The 19,799-nt window shown below is 51.8% G+C and overlaps 1 protein-coding gene and 1 long non-coding RNA gene across 2 annotated transcripts in view; both read left to right on the top strand.

Annotated features, from left to right (window-relative positions):
- The window catches only part of LOC310742534, a 353,556-nt gene that overhangs the window by 297,144 nt on the left and 36,613 nt on the right, over positions 1-19,799 (top strand). The gene's annotated exons all lie outside the window — the stretch shown is intronic.
- On the top strand, positions 1,555-19,085 carry EMX1 (empty spiracles homeobox 1). Its single transcript, XM_083571906.1, has 3 exons — positions 1,555-2,596; positions 10,541-10,725; positions 18,370-19,085. The coding sequence occupies exons 1-3, from the start codon at positions 2,212-2,214 to the stop codon at positions 18,535-18,537; spliced, it is 738 nt and encodes a 245-aa protein (XP_083428032.1). The 5' UTR covers positions 1,555-2,211; the 3' UTR covers positions 18,538-19,085.

Consider the following 19,799-nt stretch of genomic DNA (forward strand, 5'->3'; position numbering starts at 1 on the left):
GGCTTCCCCGTGGGGTGCTTCCCTGCCTCTCCCTCTCCCCCTTCTTGCCATCTAACACCCCCAAAGTCCCCTTCGTCAAGCACCTCGCGACGTTTCCCAAGTCAGACCCTCCCGGCCGCTTCGCTCCCGCTGCCCCTAATACCCCCCCGCCCCATATAGCCAAGCTTTTTACTATCCTTCTGGGGGGGGGCAGAGATAGTGTCCCTTCCTATTCACCGTAAATGCTGCCGCTTCGGTTTCCTTTCTCTCCTCTCCAGGCGCGAGTCGAGAAGCACCGGACGGCGCCAGGAAGGCCCGGAGCCGGGAAAGAAATCCCCGTCGCGGAAAGAGCATTTCGGGTGTGGAGAAGTGCCAGCCTGGGACCCCGCAAAAACATATTCCTCGGGGTGAAGGAGAGACCCACTCACACGCGCAAAGTGTCCCTTCCCGGCCCCCTTCGCCTTTGTTCCCGCTGGGCCCTCGCCTTCCCGCCCGGCGCGGATCTTGCCTCGGTCGCCCGAGACCAGCTTTCGGCTAACGGCTGTCGCGGTTCTCCCGGCTCCGCTCTCCGCCTCGGCACTGCTTCCGCGGGCGCCGGGCGCCTCTCAATTCTGTCTAATAGTCCCCCCCCCCCTCCGCGGCATCCCTTCGCAAAGGTTCCTTCTTTCTCTCCCCCTTCAGAACCCAAAATGTGGGCTCGAGGAACGAAGCTGCTCCACGAAGTTCAAGGCTGTCCAAAAGCGCAAGAGCCCGGAGCTGCCGGCGTCTCTCTTCCCGGTACCCCCCTTCCAGAAAAGCACCTGCGGGTCCCTAAAGGGACAGCTCAGCCCGAGGGGGACCCCGAGGGGGCCGGCCGGCCTCACCAATCTCGCGGCAGCCTCGGGATTCCGAGCAAAATGGTGGGGGGCGCGCACTCAGGAAGGGTCCCCACGCAGAGAACGGGATTCCATCGGGGATTCCATCCAGCTCGGGGCGCGTCTGCTCCAGGACCAAAGGAGAGGCGTCGGGGGCCGGGAAAGGAAGAACGGCAGAGCCGCCCCGTGGGAGGGCCGCGGAAGGAACGCGCGTCTTCCGCGGGCCGCTGAGGCCCTTTGAGGGAAAGAAAGGGCCGTTCTGGGCATCGGAAAGGCAGGCAGCGGGTTGGTTCGCCGAGAACCCTAAAAAAAGCCACGACTGTCCGCGTAAGTCTGCGTAGGGACCCCCAGGGCTTTCCCCGCGCCCCTTCCAGCTTGGAGAGGAAACCATCCGCGTCGCCCTCCGGGGAAGCTTCCGGGGGGCCCGGCAGATCCCGGGGAACTTTCCCCGAAGCCTCGCAGCCGGAGAGAGGGGCACCGGGGAGGCCCCGAAGGGGGACTGAGCTGCCTGAGCAGGGAAGGGGCTCCACGCCAGACTACGGCCCACGCCACCCCCAGCAAAAAATTAAGCGCCAAGCCCACCTGCTTCCTGCCCAACGGGCTTTAGGAAGGGGGAATCCGCGGGTGCCAGCGTCGTCGAGAGAAGGAGCAGGCCCGCGTTTTCAAGCCCCATTTTCGGCTCCCCCCCCTTCCTCTGGCAAGGGGGCACCGCCTACCTGCCGCCAGTTCCACGTCGAGAAAGGTTCCTTCCAGGTGCCGATCGGACGGAGGCGGGAAGACGGCGAAAGAGCTCCAGAGGCTGTCTTTCTGTCCCCCCCTTCTTCTTCCGAGGGGGCTGAGGCAGCGGGGAGGGGGAGCTGAGGGCGGGTCCAGAGCGGCGGCGGCGCAGCCTCCCCGGCGCTCCATTCCGCCTTTTGGCGGCGACCCCGCTCCCTCCTCCCCTTCGCCCTCCCCTTCCCACGTGCCCTCCCCAACCCCGGGGCAGGTGAGGCTGGCCAATCAGAGGGGGCGGCCCGGCAGGTACTCGGCTTATCTGGACGGCTCGCCCAGGAGGGCGCCCACTGCGCACCGGGTGGATGGGGCGGGCGGAGGGAGCGGCGGGGGTGAGTGCGCGTCGTGGGGACGGGCGCGAGTGTCCGTGCCGCCGCCGCTGCCTCCTCCTTCTCCCCGGAGCCGCCCCGCCTGGCCCAGCCCGCCTGGCTCTCGCTGGCAGCCGGGCCGTCGGGAGGCTCCCCCGCCGGCTGCTGCTGCTGCTGCCGCCGTCGCCGCCGCCGCTGGATCCGCCCGTCCGCCCGGCGCGACCGTCGTGGCGCCCTCCTGCACCCGCGCCCGAGGCGCCCCGTGCACACGCGCGCTCGCGCTCGCCCCGTCGGGCGCCATGTTCCAGCCGGGGGCGACGGCGGCCAAGCGCTGCTTCACCATCGAGTCCCTGGTGGGCAAGGACAGCCACCCGCTGGGCGAAGAGCCCCTCCGGCCGGGCGCCGCCGCTTCCCTCGGCTACCCGGCCAGCGCCGCCGTCGAGGCCTTCGCGCACGGCTTCCAGGGCTCGGCAGCCGCCGCCGGGCGCTCTCTCTACAGCAGCCCGGAGCTGCTCTTCCCCGAGGCCGTGAGCCACCCGCCCGCCCTGGCTGTCCACCCGCCCCAGCTGGCTGCCTCGCACCTCCCGCCCTCGCCGCACCCCTTCTTCGGCGCCCAGCCCCGCGACCCGCTCAACTTCTACCCCTGGGTGCTCCGCAACCGCTTCTTCGGGCATCGCTTCCAAGGTAAGGGCCGGTGGGACTGGGAGGGAGGCGGAGGAAGAAGAAAGGGGGGGGCGCAAAAGGAGAGGCCTAGGTCTGGGGGCGGCTGGTTCTGGTGTGTTGGGCGCTGGGCAGGAGCCCTCCGACCCCCCCCCACCGACTCTGACCCAATGGCGTCTCCAGGTACAGCTGGGAGAGTCCCAAACCCGAGTGTGAAACGCTGGGGAGCCGCTGCTGCCAGCCCGTGTAGACATCCCTGAGCCAAACTGGCCAATGGGTTTAACTCCGGATCCGTCAGCTAAGCAGGCGCTCCTGGTCCCATAGGTCTTCGGCCGTGCTGGCGAGGATTCCTCCACGGCTAAGCCCCCCTCCCCAAGTCACGGGCCGGTTTCCAGGGTCAACAGTGTCCTCAAGTCCAGCTCTCCGGACAAGGATGGCCGTTGTTTAATGGGAAGGCAAGACTGACCCGCGGGTGGGGGGGCGAGAGAGCAGAAGGGCCTCACTGTGGGGCACAGCAGCACCCAAGGGGGCAGAGACCAGCCAGGCCCCTTGTGGCCCAGAGGCCAGCCAGGCAAGGCCGGCGTTCCCGCGGACGGCCCGTTTACTCAGAAAGCCCCCAGCTTTCTCCCCGTGGGCTCGCCGTTCTTCCGCAGCCGCCTCGGGCTTCCCTCGAGAGGCCTCGGGCTGCCAGTCCAGCCCGGAAGGGTCCTCCGTCGGACGTGGCCCTGAACCTTCCGCCTCTGTCCGGCAAGCCGGCGTGGAAGTTCCAGAGATGCTTCGAAGCGCAGGGTCTTTCGTGTCTCGGTTTTAAGAAGGATTTTTCCTCCTATAAACGAAAGTAAATTGAATGGAAAGACCCCCGGCCATTCAGCCCGCCCCCCTTTTAGACATTTGCCGACGGGGCGCGGGGGCGGCGGCGCTTCCTCCGCGGCCGAGCCCCGTTCTCTGCCTCGGGCGCGGCTGCAATCTGCTCCGCGTCTCCCCGCTTCTTTCGAGGGGGGCAGAGGCAATACGAACAGAGCGGGGGGGGGAGAGTGGGAGCGGGCAGCTCTCTGTCCTCCAAATATTCCGTCGAACACAATTAAACGCAAGGAAGCGGCGAAAGGTGTCTTGGCCTTCGGGAAGGAGGTGTGCATGAGTTGCGCGAGGTTGGGGTGGGGATCCTATTCCACATACTTTCTCTCGGAAATAAATTGCTCTGAAAATCGCACTTTCCCCTCCTTTCTCCAGGGAGTTCTGGATCTGGCTGTTAATCAATTATAAAGACGCCGAAATAATTTCTTGACCCGCCCTGAGAATGGCAGAATTCTATTATTTTGTTTCGCTATAATACGATTATATTTTCTCCTTTCCTGGGTCGGGGGGACCCTTCTTCCAGGTAAGTGAGGGGAACGAGACCCTTTAATCTTGCGGACTGTCTGGGGGACCCACCCACCTCCCCGGGCCACGACCCGGCCTGGGTTTCCCGCTCCCAGGGCTGGAAGAACCTAATCGCGGCGACAGGAGCTCCTTTCTGCTGGCGAGAGACCCTCTCATGGATGGAGAGGTGGCTGGGTGTGCGAGGGGGAAATTATACCTTGTTAAGGAGGAAGGAATAACACAGGGAAAACAATCCGTTTGGCCCGGAACTTTTTCTGAAACCCACAAGCCAGTTGGGAATTTTCTTGGCGGTCCCAGTTGAAACCTGGAGCCCCGCCGTCGCCAGTTCGTAATTTGACGAAGGCGAAATGTTCGGCACCGAAATCCCCGCCGTCGGCGCAACTTAATTGCTAGATATTTTGTATTTCGGCCGACAACCGCGATCCTGAAAGGGGCGCTGATTTTTGAGTCGCGGGGCGATAAATTAAGTCCTTTTAAGCTTATCTCGTTTTAAAAAGGGCGCTGAAATCTCCTAAAGAAATAGACGAGATTCGAAAGTGCAGAATTGTGACGGGATTGTGTCCCCCGTTTTTAAGTTTTTTGTGGGGGGAGGGAGGAGGTGGAAAGAGAAAGAAATATCGGAAACGAAGGATCCGCCTAAAGGCGAGCAGCGCGGGCTTTTCTGCCAGGGAAATGCCCTTTCACGAAGCCGCCGGTTCCACCTCAGGTTCCCGGCAAAGAGGCGGGAGCCGTAGCTTTATTTTGTATCCTTTAAATATCGAGGCAGGAAAACGTGGGGCCTCCGCGTCGTGACTCCGGAGTCATCCCGTCCCCGCAGAAAAAAACGATTCTGCAAATCCTTGTTTCTAATAAAGAAACCAACGAATCTTGAATGCGGAGCCTCGCGGAAAGGGGCGCCCGACCCGAATCTTGCGCGGAACGAGGAAAGGCGAAGATGGTAGCGCAGGCCTCTCTGGGACCGGAATGGGAGGGGGGTCGATCTGGCCCCAAATCTGGGCAGGTTTCGCGGGACGCAGACGAGCTCCGACGCAGAAGGACAGGGCTCAGCAAAAGAGGAGGTGGGCTTCGAAAGGGTCTCGTCCCTCCCGGCCGCCCCTCCAAGGCCGGAGCAGCGATCCTGCCTCGCGCGGACCAGGCGCTGCGCAGCTTCCGCCTCGACGGCGCGTCCGCCTTCTCTTGGCTTGGCCTGGACGGCTCTCTGGTGCCGTGAGTCGCCCCTCCCCGCCCAAGGCCCTTCCTTCGACGGCGAGCGTGAGGCTTTGGCTCTGGCCCGCCCGGGACGGGGAGAGCAGCCCGTGCCCGCCCCCCGACGGGTCCTTCCTCGGCCCGACTCTCATTACCATGTTGGAAATGCAAATCCAGCCCGCGTCTCGCTCCCATCCCCGGCCGGCGCGTGAAAGGAGAGCGGCCCATCAAAGGGTCTTTGTTCCGCGCCCAGGAGGGGATTAAGCCCCCGCGGCGCCCCCTCGCACGCCAGCCGGGGAACGAGGCTGCAGCGGGGCCAACGGTTTTCCCTGGACGCGCTCCTGTGTCTCGGAGGGCGCAAATGCATCAGGATCGCGACTGGAAAGAACGCCGCCGCTGCAGGTTGCGTTCTCTCGCCAGCCCCGCAAAAGCCTTGCTCGGTTCGCGAAATTGCCGCCGGCCAGACACGCTTCTGGTCCGGGGCGAATCTGGCTGATGGGGATCCGCGCGGGACCTCCCGTCCCTTGGAAGCCCGGAGCCACTGGCCGGCCAGGCCTCCAGGAGACATGGACGCGGCTCTGAGCTCCCTGGAAGCCGTAGCGGCTCCAGGATGCGGAGGTGTGATGGGTCCGCCCGGCTCCTATTCGGACCGGGTAGACCCGGGGAACGGAGAGCGCCGAAACTGCTTCCATCATCGGCCAGAAGGAGAGAAAGAGCCGCCTTGGCGAAGCAGCCCCGCGGCGCTGGACCAACATTTCAGTTTGTTTGTTTCATAAAATTTACACGCTGCTTGACAGGGAGAAAACCCTCGAAGCGGTTTACAAAGAGAATACAGCAATTATCAGTAGAAACAACTCTTTAAAAGATAAAATCAGCAGTAAACTAAAAGCAAACCACGCATCCACATTCATCTGCAGGGAACAGCTTCGTGCTGGGTGTCTCTGCGCCCCCCCCCTTTCTTCCTGGGTTTCCTCAGCACCTGTTGAGCCCTATAAAACCTAGGAAGGTCTTACCAGTGTTTTTTTCCCCCCTCGAGAAAGTCTTCTGGGAATCTTAAAACGTGGGGGGAGGAGGCAGGGGGCGTTGGCTTCCCCCCTCCATTCCTTCCAGCCTGGCAGGTGTGTTCTTCCTCCTCTACCCACCCCCCACTCCTGGTCCCAAAATCAAGACCCCACGTTGCAGGTCTGAGGACCCCAGTTGTTTCAGCACATGCTGGCAAAGGGACTCTGACCCTGGGAGGAGGTCGCCCCCCCTCACTGCGCAGCCCCCGCCCCCCACAACTGCCCACCTTGCTCTCTGCCTTCATCCAGGTTGCCCTTGCAGCAAATGTTGGGTTTTCCTTCAGGAGCAGCCAGTCGCCAGTGATTAAATTGATCGTTATGCTGTTGGCTATTTTTTTCTGCTATCGAGTATGGCACTTGGGTTTCTCTCTTTAAAATTCCAGAAAGACCTGTGTACGACATATTGGCCTTCATCACCATAGTTGTTGTTTTTTTATGCTTTCTGGGCAGAGACACCGCCCCCCCCCTTCTGCCCTGCACTGTTGTTGTGTTGCAAATTATCATCATCACTGCTAACTAACTATCCTGCAGAAATTAAGCCCGTTTAAGTCTCCCTGCTTTTATTAACTTGGGAGTTAAGTGGACGCTTTAACTGTCATCTGTGGCTTAGCTTTGGCATGGGATCGATGCACAAGGCAATGGATGTGAAATGATGATGGAGCTGGTGGTTTGTCTTTCACTTCATTGATCAGCACAAAACTTTCCTCCTGAAACAGGCCTGGAGTCTCTCCTGCCAGGGCTGGTGCAATCTACACTCTTGTTTTCTCTGGCCATGAAAGCGAGGCTTCCCTGCAAGAGACGAGGCATCAGTGGCTGGCAAAGCAGTGGGCATTGCCAGGCTGACTTCACCATCCTGCGACCGTTTCCTAAAAGTGGCCTTTCCCCAAGCGAATCCCACCTAGTGTCCTCGGGTCTTTCTGTGTGTGTGTGTGTGTCTTGGACTGACCACCACAACCACCTTCGCTGTCGGAAGTGCAGCAGGTGCCTGTAAGATCTCCAACTTCTTCTGTGGTATCACACCAGGGCTGTGGTTTCCTTGTCTACAAGACTTTGCTTGGTATTTAGGAAAGCCAGACGAGACTCTTTTATTTCAGGGAGATTTTAAGATGCATTTTTTATGTTGCAAACTGCCCAGTGGATCTTTGAATGAAGGGTGGTATAGAAATTTAATTATCGCTGCTATTACTACTACTACTACTACTACTACTACTACTACTGCTGCTACTGTTTTTATTACTACTACCACCAATTATTAATACTATTAAACTGAATAAATCAAGCCTGAGTTCGTGCCATGTGAAATGTTGGGTTTTATAATTGAATTAATGGTGTTTTCTTCCTGTTTTTATTTTCTTTTTCCCTGCGTGCTATTCAGAGACTTAGAGTGAGAGGTTTTGAATTTAATAAGCGAATAAGACTAAATGAATCCATAGAAGGGACTTTTTGGAGGTAGAAAATCCAGACTTGGAAATCTGAAAATGAAGTGCTTTAGCTAGTATGCGGCTCATCAGGTTTAAGCTTAGGGGGAAAAAATAGCAAGAATTATGGTAACCTGGTTTATTTATTTTTATTTATGTGTTAAATCCGTATACCTCCTTTCATCCGTAGATCTCAGGGTGGTTCACAACATAAAATTACGATAGATTGTCATCATTACACTATGTTGATGAGATGATCTCTTACTCTCTAGGGTGTATTGGGGGGCCGGGCACCCATTAAAACAATACTTGGCAGACTCTAGGGTGAATTCCCCCTCTGTCAGCCCCACCAAGCTGAACAGGGACCATTGCAAAGAGGAGAGGGGTCTTTATCTTCTCCCGCCATCCCCGGGGCCTGTAGAGGAAATCTTCCCAGTGGACAAACTCTAATTGAGCAGCACTTGAACTGCTTATTCAGCCAAGATGTTCTAGCACCAAGCCTATTTTAAGTTGCTCCCAAAACAAATGCACTTTCAGAAGAAAAACTTGAGTCCTTCCCCCTCGCAGCCCAGCCCAGTGTATTCCCAGACACGCAGCAACCATCATTTCTCAAAACATGTTTTCTCTCCCCTTTAAATTAACCACTTGGGATGGTGGTCCCTGTTTGCACAAAAGGAGCCTGGATCTCAGTGTCGGCAAAGTGTCCTTCAGAAAGGAAGGCTTCTATATTTGTTTGTCTGCTGTGAGGACATTTGAGGGTTGTCTGGGCGAAATCGGCAGAACCCTCCTTTTAGTTTCCAAAAGCAAAGCATTTTCTCCCCAATGAATTCACTCAAATTCCTGATGGGAAGTTTGGCTGGAATTCTAGTACATGGTGCTAGAGCATAATTTGTGTATTTGGGATTTATTGTTCTGGAGTGCATCAGGTCATTTCTCTATTATTCATTCAGTATTTAATTTCTACCCTCTTCATTAATAAAACTGATTAACCCGTTTTCTAAAGAAAGCAAAGAGGTTTATGAAGTGTAAAAATGGTCGGCAGCATTGTGAAGAACCCATCCTGAGCAGCCACAGATTTCGCGTGCTTAATGGAATTTATGCGGCACCCAGACAATTTCAGGGAGTGGGGAGACACTCTGGGCAGAGGGAGCCCCCAAAGGAAGGCAGGGCTACTCTCTCCCTTTTATTTCTGGAGATTAATGGCATGAGATTTTATTTTGAAGGGAGACGCAGAAAGGCCCCTGGGTCACATGGAAACGTGGTAGCTGCCTGTTCGTGGGTTGTTATTGTCATTCATATTTATTAATCACGCACGCTTCACCCCAAGGTCCCAGGGCAGGCGACAACATTAAAACACAATAATAAAAATATGTTTAAAACAAAAGGGCAGGCTCCAGCCAAAGCTGAATATGTTCAGACTCTATTAATTTATGCTGGATAAATAATAATGATCATTTTACAAATAATGAAAGTAAAAACAACTAAATGTGTGTATTTCATAGGGATTAACACAACTGAAATTAATAAAAATTGAAATCTAAATTTTAAAAAAATGTATACAACAGCGGTAGGGAAATGCCACCTCTCTCCCAGGCCACTCAGTCTCTAGATCAGCCGGGCAAAAATTATCTGCATCTCTAAGCAAGAAGACAAAGTAGGCGCCTCATTCTTCCACATGCAGCTTGCAGGAGTGGGGGGGGGGGCATGAACCGCTATCCTAAACCTGAACCAACAAATAATAGTCTTTAGATCCAGGTTGTTCCTTTCAAGCAGAGCAGAATCAACCCTGTGGATATTTGCTCTCTCTTTTGTCCTCTCTTTTACCTTAGGTACGGGAGGGTATTTTCCAGCTTTTCCGTCAACCGCTTTAAAAAGTAATTTGTAACTGGGACTCTGCCTTACTTTTGCATGTGTGCATTTTTGGAGGGTGCGTGTGGAAAGGTTATATTTCATGCCTGCACACAAATGGGCCCCCAGTAGCCCTCCCAGCCACTGGGCTGGGCATCCGGGCTTCCTGGTTTCCCCACTGGCTGAAGACCTGGGCGTTTTAGACTACAGGTGATTTTTGGATCTGGGTCCCATCCTGCCTTTTTTGTTTTCTCTTATATTTTTTTTCTTGCATTTTCTTCTGCTTATTTGATCATTAGTAGCATAAATTATTTTTGTTACATGAATTAATTTTATTTTCACTTTTGTACCTTGCTCTGCAATCTGTTGTCCAAGGGCAATCAACAAACATTTGAAATGAATAATAAACATTTAACTGGATCTGGGCTTTGTGATAGCTTTCTTTCCACTCCAGTTGCAAAGAAACCCATCTCTGAATGCTGATTTAGGGGAGAGCACCTTCTCAGGTTCTGGTGAGCTAATTGCGTTGTCCAAAAAGTAGGCCAAAGGCAGGTCTGTGTGTCCACCCCCATTGACCCTCAAAGCGAGGATGACCCAAGCCGTTTTGTCTTTCCTAAAAGGTTTCTGTTGCAGAACTCCCTGCAGAGGCTATGCAGGTGCAACTCTAAGACCACAGCCTGCCTCATTCAAGCCCCACTCGCAGAACAATTGCTGCTGCAATTGAGTTAGAGCAGCTTCCTTTCTGGAAATAAAACAAGGAGGAAATTGGAGTTGACGAGGCCACAAAGGCAGCTCACACAGGCCTGGTCCCGCCAAGCAGTGCTCTCTCCAATTTCTTCCGCTAGAGGACTACACATGCCAGTGCTTATACTTGGGGCAGGAGTGAAAGTATCTGGGATCGGGTGTCCTGGCCCATCCGGTGACCTCTCATCCACTTGGCCTTCCTCATTCGTTCTTTGCATCTGTTGGTAGCTTGGCTCCTTGCACAGCTGAGCTCTTGCCTGGTGGAGGCAGGAGGTGGGAGATGGCTTTTGACACTGTGGAGTGGACCCTAATACCCAGCCTTCTCTTCTCAGGCGGCGAAGTGTCCCAGGAGAGCCTGCTCTTACACGGCCCCTTTGCCAGGAAGCCCAAGAGGATCCGCACGGCCTTCTCGCCCTCGCAGCTCCTGCGACTGGAGCGGGCCTTTGAGAAGAATCACTATGTGGTGGGGGCAGAACGCAAGCAGCTGGCCAGCAGCCTCAGCCTCTCAGAGACCCAGGTGAGTGCCAGGCATCCCACATAGCCTCCTGGGGGAGAAGAGGCTTTCTGCAAGAATGGGGCCTGTGCCCCCCTCTCTCTAAAATTGCTTGGGATTTCATCAGTATTTTAAAAACCTCCCTGTGGCTTAAGGAGTGAAAATCTACAATATGGCTGACTAGTATTTTTTGTTGAAAACTTTTTCTTTGCAATAATATTTGGGGGTCCCATTTTCTACATTGCTTCTCTCACATATTAGAGGGCCAGTCCTGCCCCAAGGCTCCCTTGCAGAACTTGGCTCTCCTCCTAATGTCTTCAGACAATGAAGTCTCGGAGGCCAGGAGTTAAAATGCTGCTGGTTTTAGGAAGCAAAGGGCTCTAAGTAACCACCTGCTTGCAACATTTTGCCTCCCTCAAACAGCTGTTCCCATCAGGATGGCAGTGGCGGGGATTCCCATTATCATAGAAATGTTGGGTGCAACGGGATATATATATATATATATATATATATATATATATATATATATATGCATTATGTATATATGTATTTCTTTCTTTCATAACACTTATGCACTGCTTGTTTAAAAAAAACATCAAAGCAGTTTACAAAGAGAACAAAGCAATAAAATTATCAGTAAAAGCAGCTCGAAAGATAATATCAGCAATAAGCTAAAAGCAGATTAAAACCTGCATCGACATCTGGGTAGGCTTGCCTAACCAAAATGTTTTAAGCAGGTAACGAAAACAGTGCAGTGAGTTTCAGCGTGTCGGTGCTGCCTGCATCACCCCTTAGTGAGTCAAGAAGACGTGTGGCCTCTGCCCAATGTGGTTGCCGCAGGGACCCCACTGGACCCAGACTTCACTTTCTGGCTGCACTGGCTTTCCACTTGTGTGTGCACCTGTGTCATTGAACCATAGACTTGTGGAGTTGGAAGGGACCCGAGGGTCCCCTCGCCCAATTCCCTGGCCCTCCTCCTTTGCATACCTTCCAGCTTGTAATTTATGTCACCTGGAGCTTAGTGAGCGAAGGCTGGTCCTGCAGTGCAGCATCTCTGGGATTCTCTTTGGACGTGGGTTCTGCGCACGTGGCTGGTGGCGCATGTGCTTTGTGCTGGCAGCCCCCTCCTTGTCTCCTCTTTCAAACAGTTCCCTTGTCGTGTCCCAGAGGGCGAATGCCTGGCCGCTTGTAATATACACGGACACCCTGCTGGAGCCCCTTACTCCTGCTGCTGCTGCTGCGGCTGCTGTGGTTTTGTTTGACAGTGGAATCCAGCCCGGAGCACGTGGAATATGCGCAGGGAGGGGTCTTGAGCCCCCTCTGAGCCCTGGGCTCACCAACTCGCTTCCAGCCTTGGTTCCTTCCCTGCAAAACGGGAACAATATTCTTCAGACTTGCAGGCCCATGAAGAGGAAATGCAAGAGAAAGTGTCTTTTTAAAAAAAAAAAAATCTTGCACAAAGACCATACACTATTTCCATTATTTCTAGGAACTGTGCAAAGTGCCTCTTTGTGATGGAGCTGTGGGATTTCTTTTCTCTTTTTTTTAAAAAAATCAATAATTGTAATCCATATTTTAATTCTAAGAACTTTGGCCTACTGCACACACAACCATTTGTGACCCAACAACCTTCTATGTCAGTGGTTCCCAAACTCCCCCCTCCCTCCCCCCGGTCACTTAAAGATCTCTGTGAGTCTGGATGGGCCACTGAATGATTTTTCTGCCCCTTTAACAATTGCAATATGCTGGGCTAGATGCTCTGTGATTTGTATTGCTTCTTCTGTTTATTATATTTTGCATTGCAGTTTGAATTCCACTGAATACAATATAATGAGCAAAAGAAGCCATAACAAGATACAGTTCCAAACCAACAGGGCGCTGGGGATGGGCGAGTCATCTCCCGGCTTCAGCCACAAATCCACAGACATGCAGGGGCCGACTGAAGGAACCCTGTAGACCCTCGGGGTCCACGGACCACAGTTTGGGAGCCCCTGTTCTAGCTGATGAAGGCTATCAGTGGCTCCTGGCCATGTTAGCTATGCGCTGACTGTGGGCTTCCTGCCCGGATTTGGTTGAGCACTGCTGGATTCCCAAAGCAAGGGAGCTCTTTTTGTTAGTGATGCACCTCTGGGGGTTTTGGAGAGTCAAGCTGTTTGCGCAAAGTGCCTTTCCTCCCCATGTGGCCCTAGTTGTGGTCTTCTGGGGCAGTGGTGTGTTCTGGTGAGAAAGTGCTGCGTTACACCATGTCTTATATGCTCTCATGGAGACGAGGGCAGGGCGCTTGGAGATGCAATGGCAGCTATTTTCATTTATGCATTTATTTCATAAAATTTATATACAATGGTACCTTGGGTTAAGTACTTAATTCGTTCTGGAGGTCCGTTCTTAACCTGAAACTGTTCTTAACCTGAAGCACCACTTTAACTAATGGGGCCTCCCGCTGCTGCTGCACCGCCGGAACACGATTTCTGTTCTCATCCTGAAGCAAAGTTCTTAACCTGAAGCACTATTTCTGGGTTAGCGGAGTCTGTAACCTGAAGCGTCTGTAACCTGAAGTGTATGTAACCTGAAGTGTATGTAACCCGAGGTACCGCTGTACCTCTTGATTGCAGAAAAACCTTCCCACTTCCTCTCTCGGCTCTCTGTGCTTTCGGATTGACACTCGAGCAGCTGGACAGAAAGCAGAGCGACTGAGAGAGTCGGGCGGAGAAAGGGGAGCAATATGAGAAAGTGGAATGTGGGGTTGGAGAGAAGCAACAGAAGCAGGAGGGTTGCCCACAAGACGGTTCAAAATTCCAAATGGTGGTCATGTTGGTGGACCCAACATGAGGTGAGAATGAGGCTTGCAAGTTTTGCTGTTGTTTGGCACAAATAACCATGGGACTGAGGAAAATCATCTAGCAGTGGCTGGGTACTTCTTTCCTTTTATTTGGTAGGATTCCTGCTTCATGCTAGCAGTTTAAACGGCAACCTTTGCAAGATGGTTTACATTTCTAATTAACAGCTACTAAATGCTGTGTTTCAGCCAGACAGTCAGTGATCTTTGGCTAAAGCTCAGCGTGTTTTACAGGTTGAACCTGTGTGAGAAAAATATGGGAGAACAGCAGTCGTGCTGAACCTACGGTACTCAATTGGCTATTACGTTATGTACTGCCACGCTGCCTGCATTTTCGGACTCCCCTTGTGTGTGTGGCTGCAGGGGGCTCTCGTGAGGAGTTCTGTTGCTTCAAAATTTACTTCAACATCACTGGTTATATATGACATTTATTTCTCTAGATGTGATTGGGTTTGCTGAAGGCCGATGAGCAGGCTGTTTTGACTTGAGGAATTGTACCACTGCCCAAATAGGATGTAATCATGTCTGTAACTTGGAGGAAAACCTGACAACTTTTAGGAGGCAGAATTTATGTGGCTGTAGAAGGCTCTTGTTGAAAACGGCACCACGATCCCTCGGGTCAGCGCAATGCCCGGTGGCATCTCCTTCCATACAATGACGGATGGACCATCTGCACTCCCTGTCTGTGTCAGGATGCTGCCTGCTCAGGGCTGGCAAAGAAGAGAAAAAGAAGAACGTTTGGTCAGCTTATCTTGCAGGGGGTTGGACTAGAGATGACCCTTTGGGTCCATTCCAAGCCTACAATTCTGTGCTCATAAGCTGGCAGTCCAGTATATGTGCCTTAACATTTCATGTTGTCAGAATACCTTCATATGTGTCCTTTCCTGTCTTGACGTCTCTTTTTTATTTAATTTAGTGCTATTGTGCAAAACCTGTTGCTTTGAAAGCTGCACCACAGTTTGCAAGCACACTCACTCCGGAAATTTGCTCAAAGGTGCGCCAGGCGCTCCAAGGGCTGATCTGCCAGGAAGGGTGAGATAAGAAAAGCCTTTTGAAATGGTTGGTATCTGTGCTTTGAGTTAATGTGCTCAGGATGCAGAGAAGCAGAATGGATTTTATGTGCCTGGTGGGTCACTAAGAGACTTACACTTTGAGCCTGGAAGGATAAATGCTCAGTCTATTCTGCAGTGGAATGAAGACCATTTAAACGCACTTTCTATAAACATCGGCTTGGATACAAATTCGCTCATTTGGATGGCATGTACTGATCTGTTTGTGCAAACTGAGATGGATGTGCTGATGCAAAAATGTATTGTTAATGTGAGCTTGGTTTTCTCCTTGCTCCCCCCCCCCCGATTTTTCTTAATGGATTTGCAATTTTAAAACACCAGTAAAAAAGGACATAGGAGTTAAATTACAAAGTGAACTGGTGTCATTTGAAGGTTCTGCTCTGGGGGCTTTTCGGGTGGGGAAGAAACTCCTTTGGCTGCGCTGGAGAAGGAAAACGCATCTCTTCTCCATTGCTAGGCAGGTGGCTGGAACTTGGAATAGCAGAGGACAGACAGACTTTGTAGTGACTTGGAGGAAGGACACCACAGGAGTTTGAAGTGTTATGAATTTATATTTTTAAAAATACATATCTGCCATATAAGCTTTTTAAATATCAAAACAGCTTACAAAATCCAACTGATTTGCTATATGTCTGACATTATTTTAGTCCTGCATTGCTGATCACTTGGGTTCTGAGAGTGAGGGCAACAGCCCAGACCCCCTTCATGAGCCCCAAGCTCAGTTCCCAAACACTGGAAGAAGATTTCTCTGAGTGTGTGCAGAGTACAGTTCCTGCACAGCCAGGCCACCCTCTCAGTATGTTCTGGGTGCAGGGCTTCCACCCAAATCAGGACTTAGGGCTGTTAGGACTCACTTAGGGCTCATTCAGACCTCTTTATGTCCTGCTGTTTCCCCCCGGGGGAAACTTGCTCTTTCTCACAATCAGGTTTTCCGTGGATTGATGTTCACTCCAATTCAGCACTAAAGAGCAGGTTGTCCCAGGGGGAAAGCAGCAGGGGAAACAGAAAACCACTTGGACCTGTGCTTTGTAGGACAGGCAGAAGTGTGGGAGATTCCTTGGTGAGAGGGACCGAGGCCAAGAAGTCCCCCATTTCCCCATTGCCATGAACTCAGTAGCCCTCCTTAGGCAATTTGAGTGATTGATGTGTGCAGCTGGTTGTGGCGGCAATAAGACTGGCTACTGGATGGGCCCCCTTTGGCCTGATCCAGCATGCTTTCCTTATGTTCTTCAAAGTGATATTAGGTATCTCAATCTGCAGCAAAATTATGAGAATTTGATTAAGCCGTCACGCACAGAATGCCTTGTTAATTTCTTTATTTTTAAAGACCGATAGAGGAAGGGCAATGACACTCTCCAAGATAATCCTGGGTGCAGATCTTGCAAACTGAGTTGGCTTCTGAAATGTGGGTTCAGTGAGGATCTTGCATCCTTTGGGCTGCTGGGAACAATATGGCTCGGGACTCTGTGAATGTGCTCAGGTGAGGAGCAAAAGGAAGTGGGGGCATGAGAGGGAACACCCACAGAAATGTCACCCCACATGTGACAAACTGACCATACAAAAACTTGGGTCTTCTTCTGCTAATGAGCTTCTACACCAGCAGTGACGGAGGCTGTACAATGGGTCGTTCTTACAGTTTTTTTCCACAGCATGGGAAAACCTGGATTAAATGTAGCAAAAAGTACAGGCTGGCATTTCAGTGACGATGACACCATATTAAGCTTTCATACATGAGCTGCTGGGATGCACACACAAAATCCCACCTGGAAGCACCCAGGGTTCTGTCTTCCAAAGGGTGCTCAGATTGTTCTCAACAGCAAAAGCAGAGCTGGTGTTTTCATTTATTCTAACATAGAGCATAGAATCATAAAATTGGAAGAGATCCCAAGGGTCATCTAGTCCAACCCCCTGCCATGCAGGAATCCCAACTAAAGCAGCCATCATCATCAGACATATGTTTGTGTGTCCCTATTTCTGTATTACATCATTTTGACTGGCTGTCTCTTTGCTCTGTGTTCTCTGACAACCTCCACAATGCAATGGACCACTTTGCCCCCTGAGGCAGGTTTCCTTCTGACCTGGGGGGCTGCTTTCTCCCCGAAGTCAAGTTTTAGAAGTTGCTCTGCAACCTTTCTGAGGACAGCTGTTTGCCCGTCCATCTGGCCACCCACCCTCCATCCTTGTCCAAGCGGAAACAGCCTCTTCGATGCCACAAAATCTGTGCGGGTGGAGTTTTAGTTTGCAATACACAATAGCTGTAAGAAATCCATATTTTAGCATGGCAGCAACTGCACTGTGGAACTCCCTGCCTCTTGATATGACACAGGCTCTTTCACTGTACGCTTTTCAGCACCTACTAAAAACATGTCTGTTTGGACAAGCCCAACCAGATGTTTAATCCATCTTTAGCCGATTGCTGGTTTTAGATTCTGAATGTTTTAAAGAGTTGCCTTTAGTGTTTTTACTGATAACTTCATTGTTTTCTTCTCATTGTAAACGACTTTCAGGTGTTGGGTTCCCACCATCACCAACCAGACAGTGGATAATTTTAATGAAATGAATACATAAATATTCTTACTTGCTTTGATTGTCTAGGGTAAGTTGGAGTAAATATTTTGCATGAATAAATAGGCAGTCAACCGTCCAGCCTCTTGGGCTCAAGTTCAGAGGCAGTGAGGAGTTAAGTGTTTTAATTACTTAAATAAACTAGTAGAAACACTTCTAAAATGCATTGAGACCACCCGGCCTTAATTTCCAGGCTCCATGTCCACATCTTTCTTCCTTCCTTCCTTCCTTCCTTCCTTCCTTCCTTCCTTCCTTCCTTCCTTCCTTCCTTGCAGTTTTATCAGTTTTAAGAAATACAAAGATTCAGAAAAATTGTACAAAGTAGCTTACAAATCTTAAGAACACACTAAATAATAATATGAATAGCAATATGAAAAGATATAATAAACAAAAGAGTGGTCAGGATCAGTGGGCATGGGGTGAAGAGTACTGTTAGGAGCACATTTAAACATTTCTTACCAACAAACAAAAAATAGAGAACAATGTTTGGGGCTTATATATTGGGGTATTTAGAGAGCCGTATAAGCAGAGAGAGGATTGTCACCCGTATTTCATTATGTCAATCAAAGATTTCTGAATGCTGGATGCAGGTTCAAATTGTGCGATTCCTCCTTTGCATGCTTAATAAAATCATACCATATTGCAAATAATAATAATAATAATAATAATAATAATAATAATAAAAGTTCATTTTGTTTTGTCCTCTTGCTACTCTTCATTAACAGGCCATGTTTTTCCAAAAGGCTGACTGCGCACACTTTGCTGTGCCGTGCTCAGAGCATAGCCCCCAACTAAATCTTCCCAGTGACTGGCAATGACATGCCTGGTGGCCGATAATAGACACCATCTCGCTGCAGTGCGTGGGGACAACTTCAGTTTCAAATAAGTGTACAGTGGTACCTCGGGTTAAGTACTTAATTCATTCTGGAGGTCCGTTCTTAACCTGAAACTGTTCTTAACCTGAAGCACCACTTTAGCTAATGGGGGCCTCCCGCTGTTGCTGCATGATTTCTGTTCTCATCCTGAAGCAAAGTTCTTAACCTGAGGTACTATTTCTGGGTTAGCAGAGTCTGTAACCTGAAGCGTATGTAACCCGAGGTACCACTGTATAACTGGAGTCACTGTACGGTGAATAATTCTGCCTCTTTCTTGGAAAACTGAGCTCCTCAGCCTCTTCCGCTTTCGTGTCTCCCGCAGGTGAAGGTCTGGTTCCAGAACAGGAGGACCAAATACAAGAGGCAGAAGTTGGAAGAGGAAGGCCCAGAGTCGGACCAGAAGAAGAAAGGCTCGCACCACATCAACCGATGGCGGATCGCCACCAAGCAATCCAACGGAGAAGACATTGACGTCACGTCCAACGACTAGGAGGGAGGTGGGAGGAGGCTGCTGGCAAGACAGTTCGCGGACAGGACCGCCTGGCGAGGGGGGAACGAACTCTGGAGACTGAGCCAGGACAGGGCAGCCTCCCACTGCCACGCGTGGGCTGTCCTCCGTGGGGGAACGCGCTTCGCCTCGGAGCCCCCTCCTCCCTGGGACTCCCGCCAGCCCTCCAGCCCATGGGGCCGCCTGTGGGGATAGGGAATGCACTTGATGGCCGAGGTCGGCCAAGGTGGGAGGCTGTATCGGCTCCAGGAAAAGGAAGGGCTTTGCCGCTTGCTCCAGCAAGGAAGTCCCCCGTCAGCCATATGAGCAAATAAACACGTCCACCAAGACCCATGCCCTGCACACTCCTCCTGTCTTTGTTGGGCTTCGGTTGGGTTTACTATTATTTTTCTAATGGCAGCAAACCCATTTTCTCTTTAATTTATTCTTCAGTGTCTCTGCGTTTGGTGTGTGCATATCCCCTGTGTCGTAGATAGCAACAGATGTAGTGTGTGTTACTGTGCGGTAATAAAAACAACATGGGTTTGAAACATGTCGCCTTATCGTAGCCAGCTCCCGTGCAGGAGGGGAATCTGTTTGCAGGAACCGGTGGAATCGAGGCTTCGCAGACATCCCAGATGTGCTCCCAAGCCTTTAGCAAAGCGTGGCAAAGATAATTTCCTGAGATAATTTTCCAGGTGGGAATTAAACACTTCTGGTTCTGGGGTATACCGTACCTATAGAAGGGAAGAGCGCCAAGGGTCATTGATGCCAGAATCTGTGATGCCAGAATCACAACTCAAAAATCCCTGATGGGTGCCCATCTGACCTCTGTTTCTAAACCTCCAAGGAAGGAAAATCCACCACCTTCCGAGGGAGCCAGTTCAGCTGACAAACAGCTCTTACACTCTCTTATGGTTAAGCCTCTCTTATTCTGGAGTGCCCTCATTCTGGGCGCACAGAGGCTGAGATGGGCAGAACCAGGGTGCAGCAGCTGGGAGAGGCAGAGATGCTACACGCCAGTTAGAGGGCTCTGCGGCTTCACAGTGGGCGTCTCAGCTGCCTGCTGGCCGAATGCCCCTTTGAACACCCTGAGCCCTTGCTCAACACAGCTCCTATCAGCCCAGCACCTGCTACGGAGAAGGTGGCCTTGGCACGAGGGCCATTGCGTGGAAGGTGTATTGGCGCAAACTGCCTCTCCCCAGTTCAGCCGCTGGCCATTCATTCAGCCTAGTATTATCTACTCCCCCGAGGTAGGCTGCCAG

This window comes from Podarcis filfolensis, assembly GCF_964270895.1.
Source record: "Podarcis filfolensis genome assembly, chromosome: 9".
Lineage (NCBI taxonomy): Eukaryota > Metazoa > Chordata > Lepidosauria > Squamata > Lacertidae > Podarcis > Podarcis filfolensis.

Bases quoted from the DNA above. Each gene is read 5' to 3' on its own strand.
- EMX1 (XM_083571906.1), top strand. From the start codon at position 2,212: ATGTTCCAGCCGGGGGCGACGGCGGCCAAGCGCTGCTTCACCATCGAG. The intron at 2,597-10,540 runs GTAAGGGCCGGT...TTCTCTTCTCAG, and splicing joins CTTCGGGCATCGCTTCCAAG to GCGGCGAAGTGTCCCAGGAG. The intron at 10,726-18,369 runs GTGAGTGCCAGG...TGTCTCCCGCAG, and splicing joins TCAGCCTCTCAGAGACCCAG to GTGAAGGTCTGGTTCCAGAA.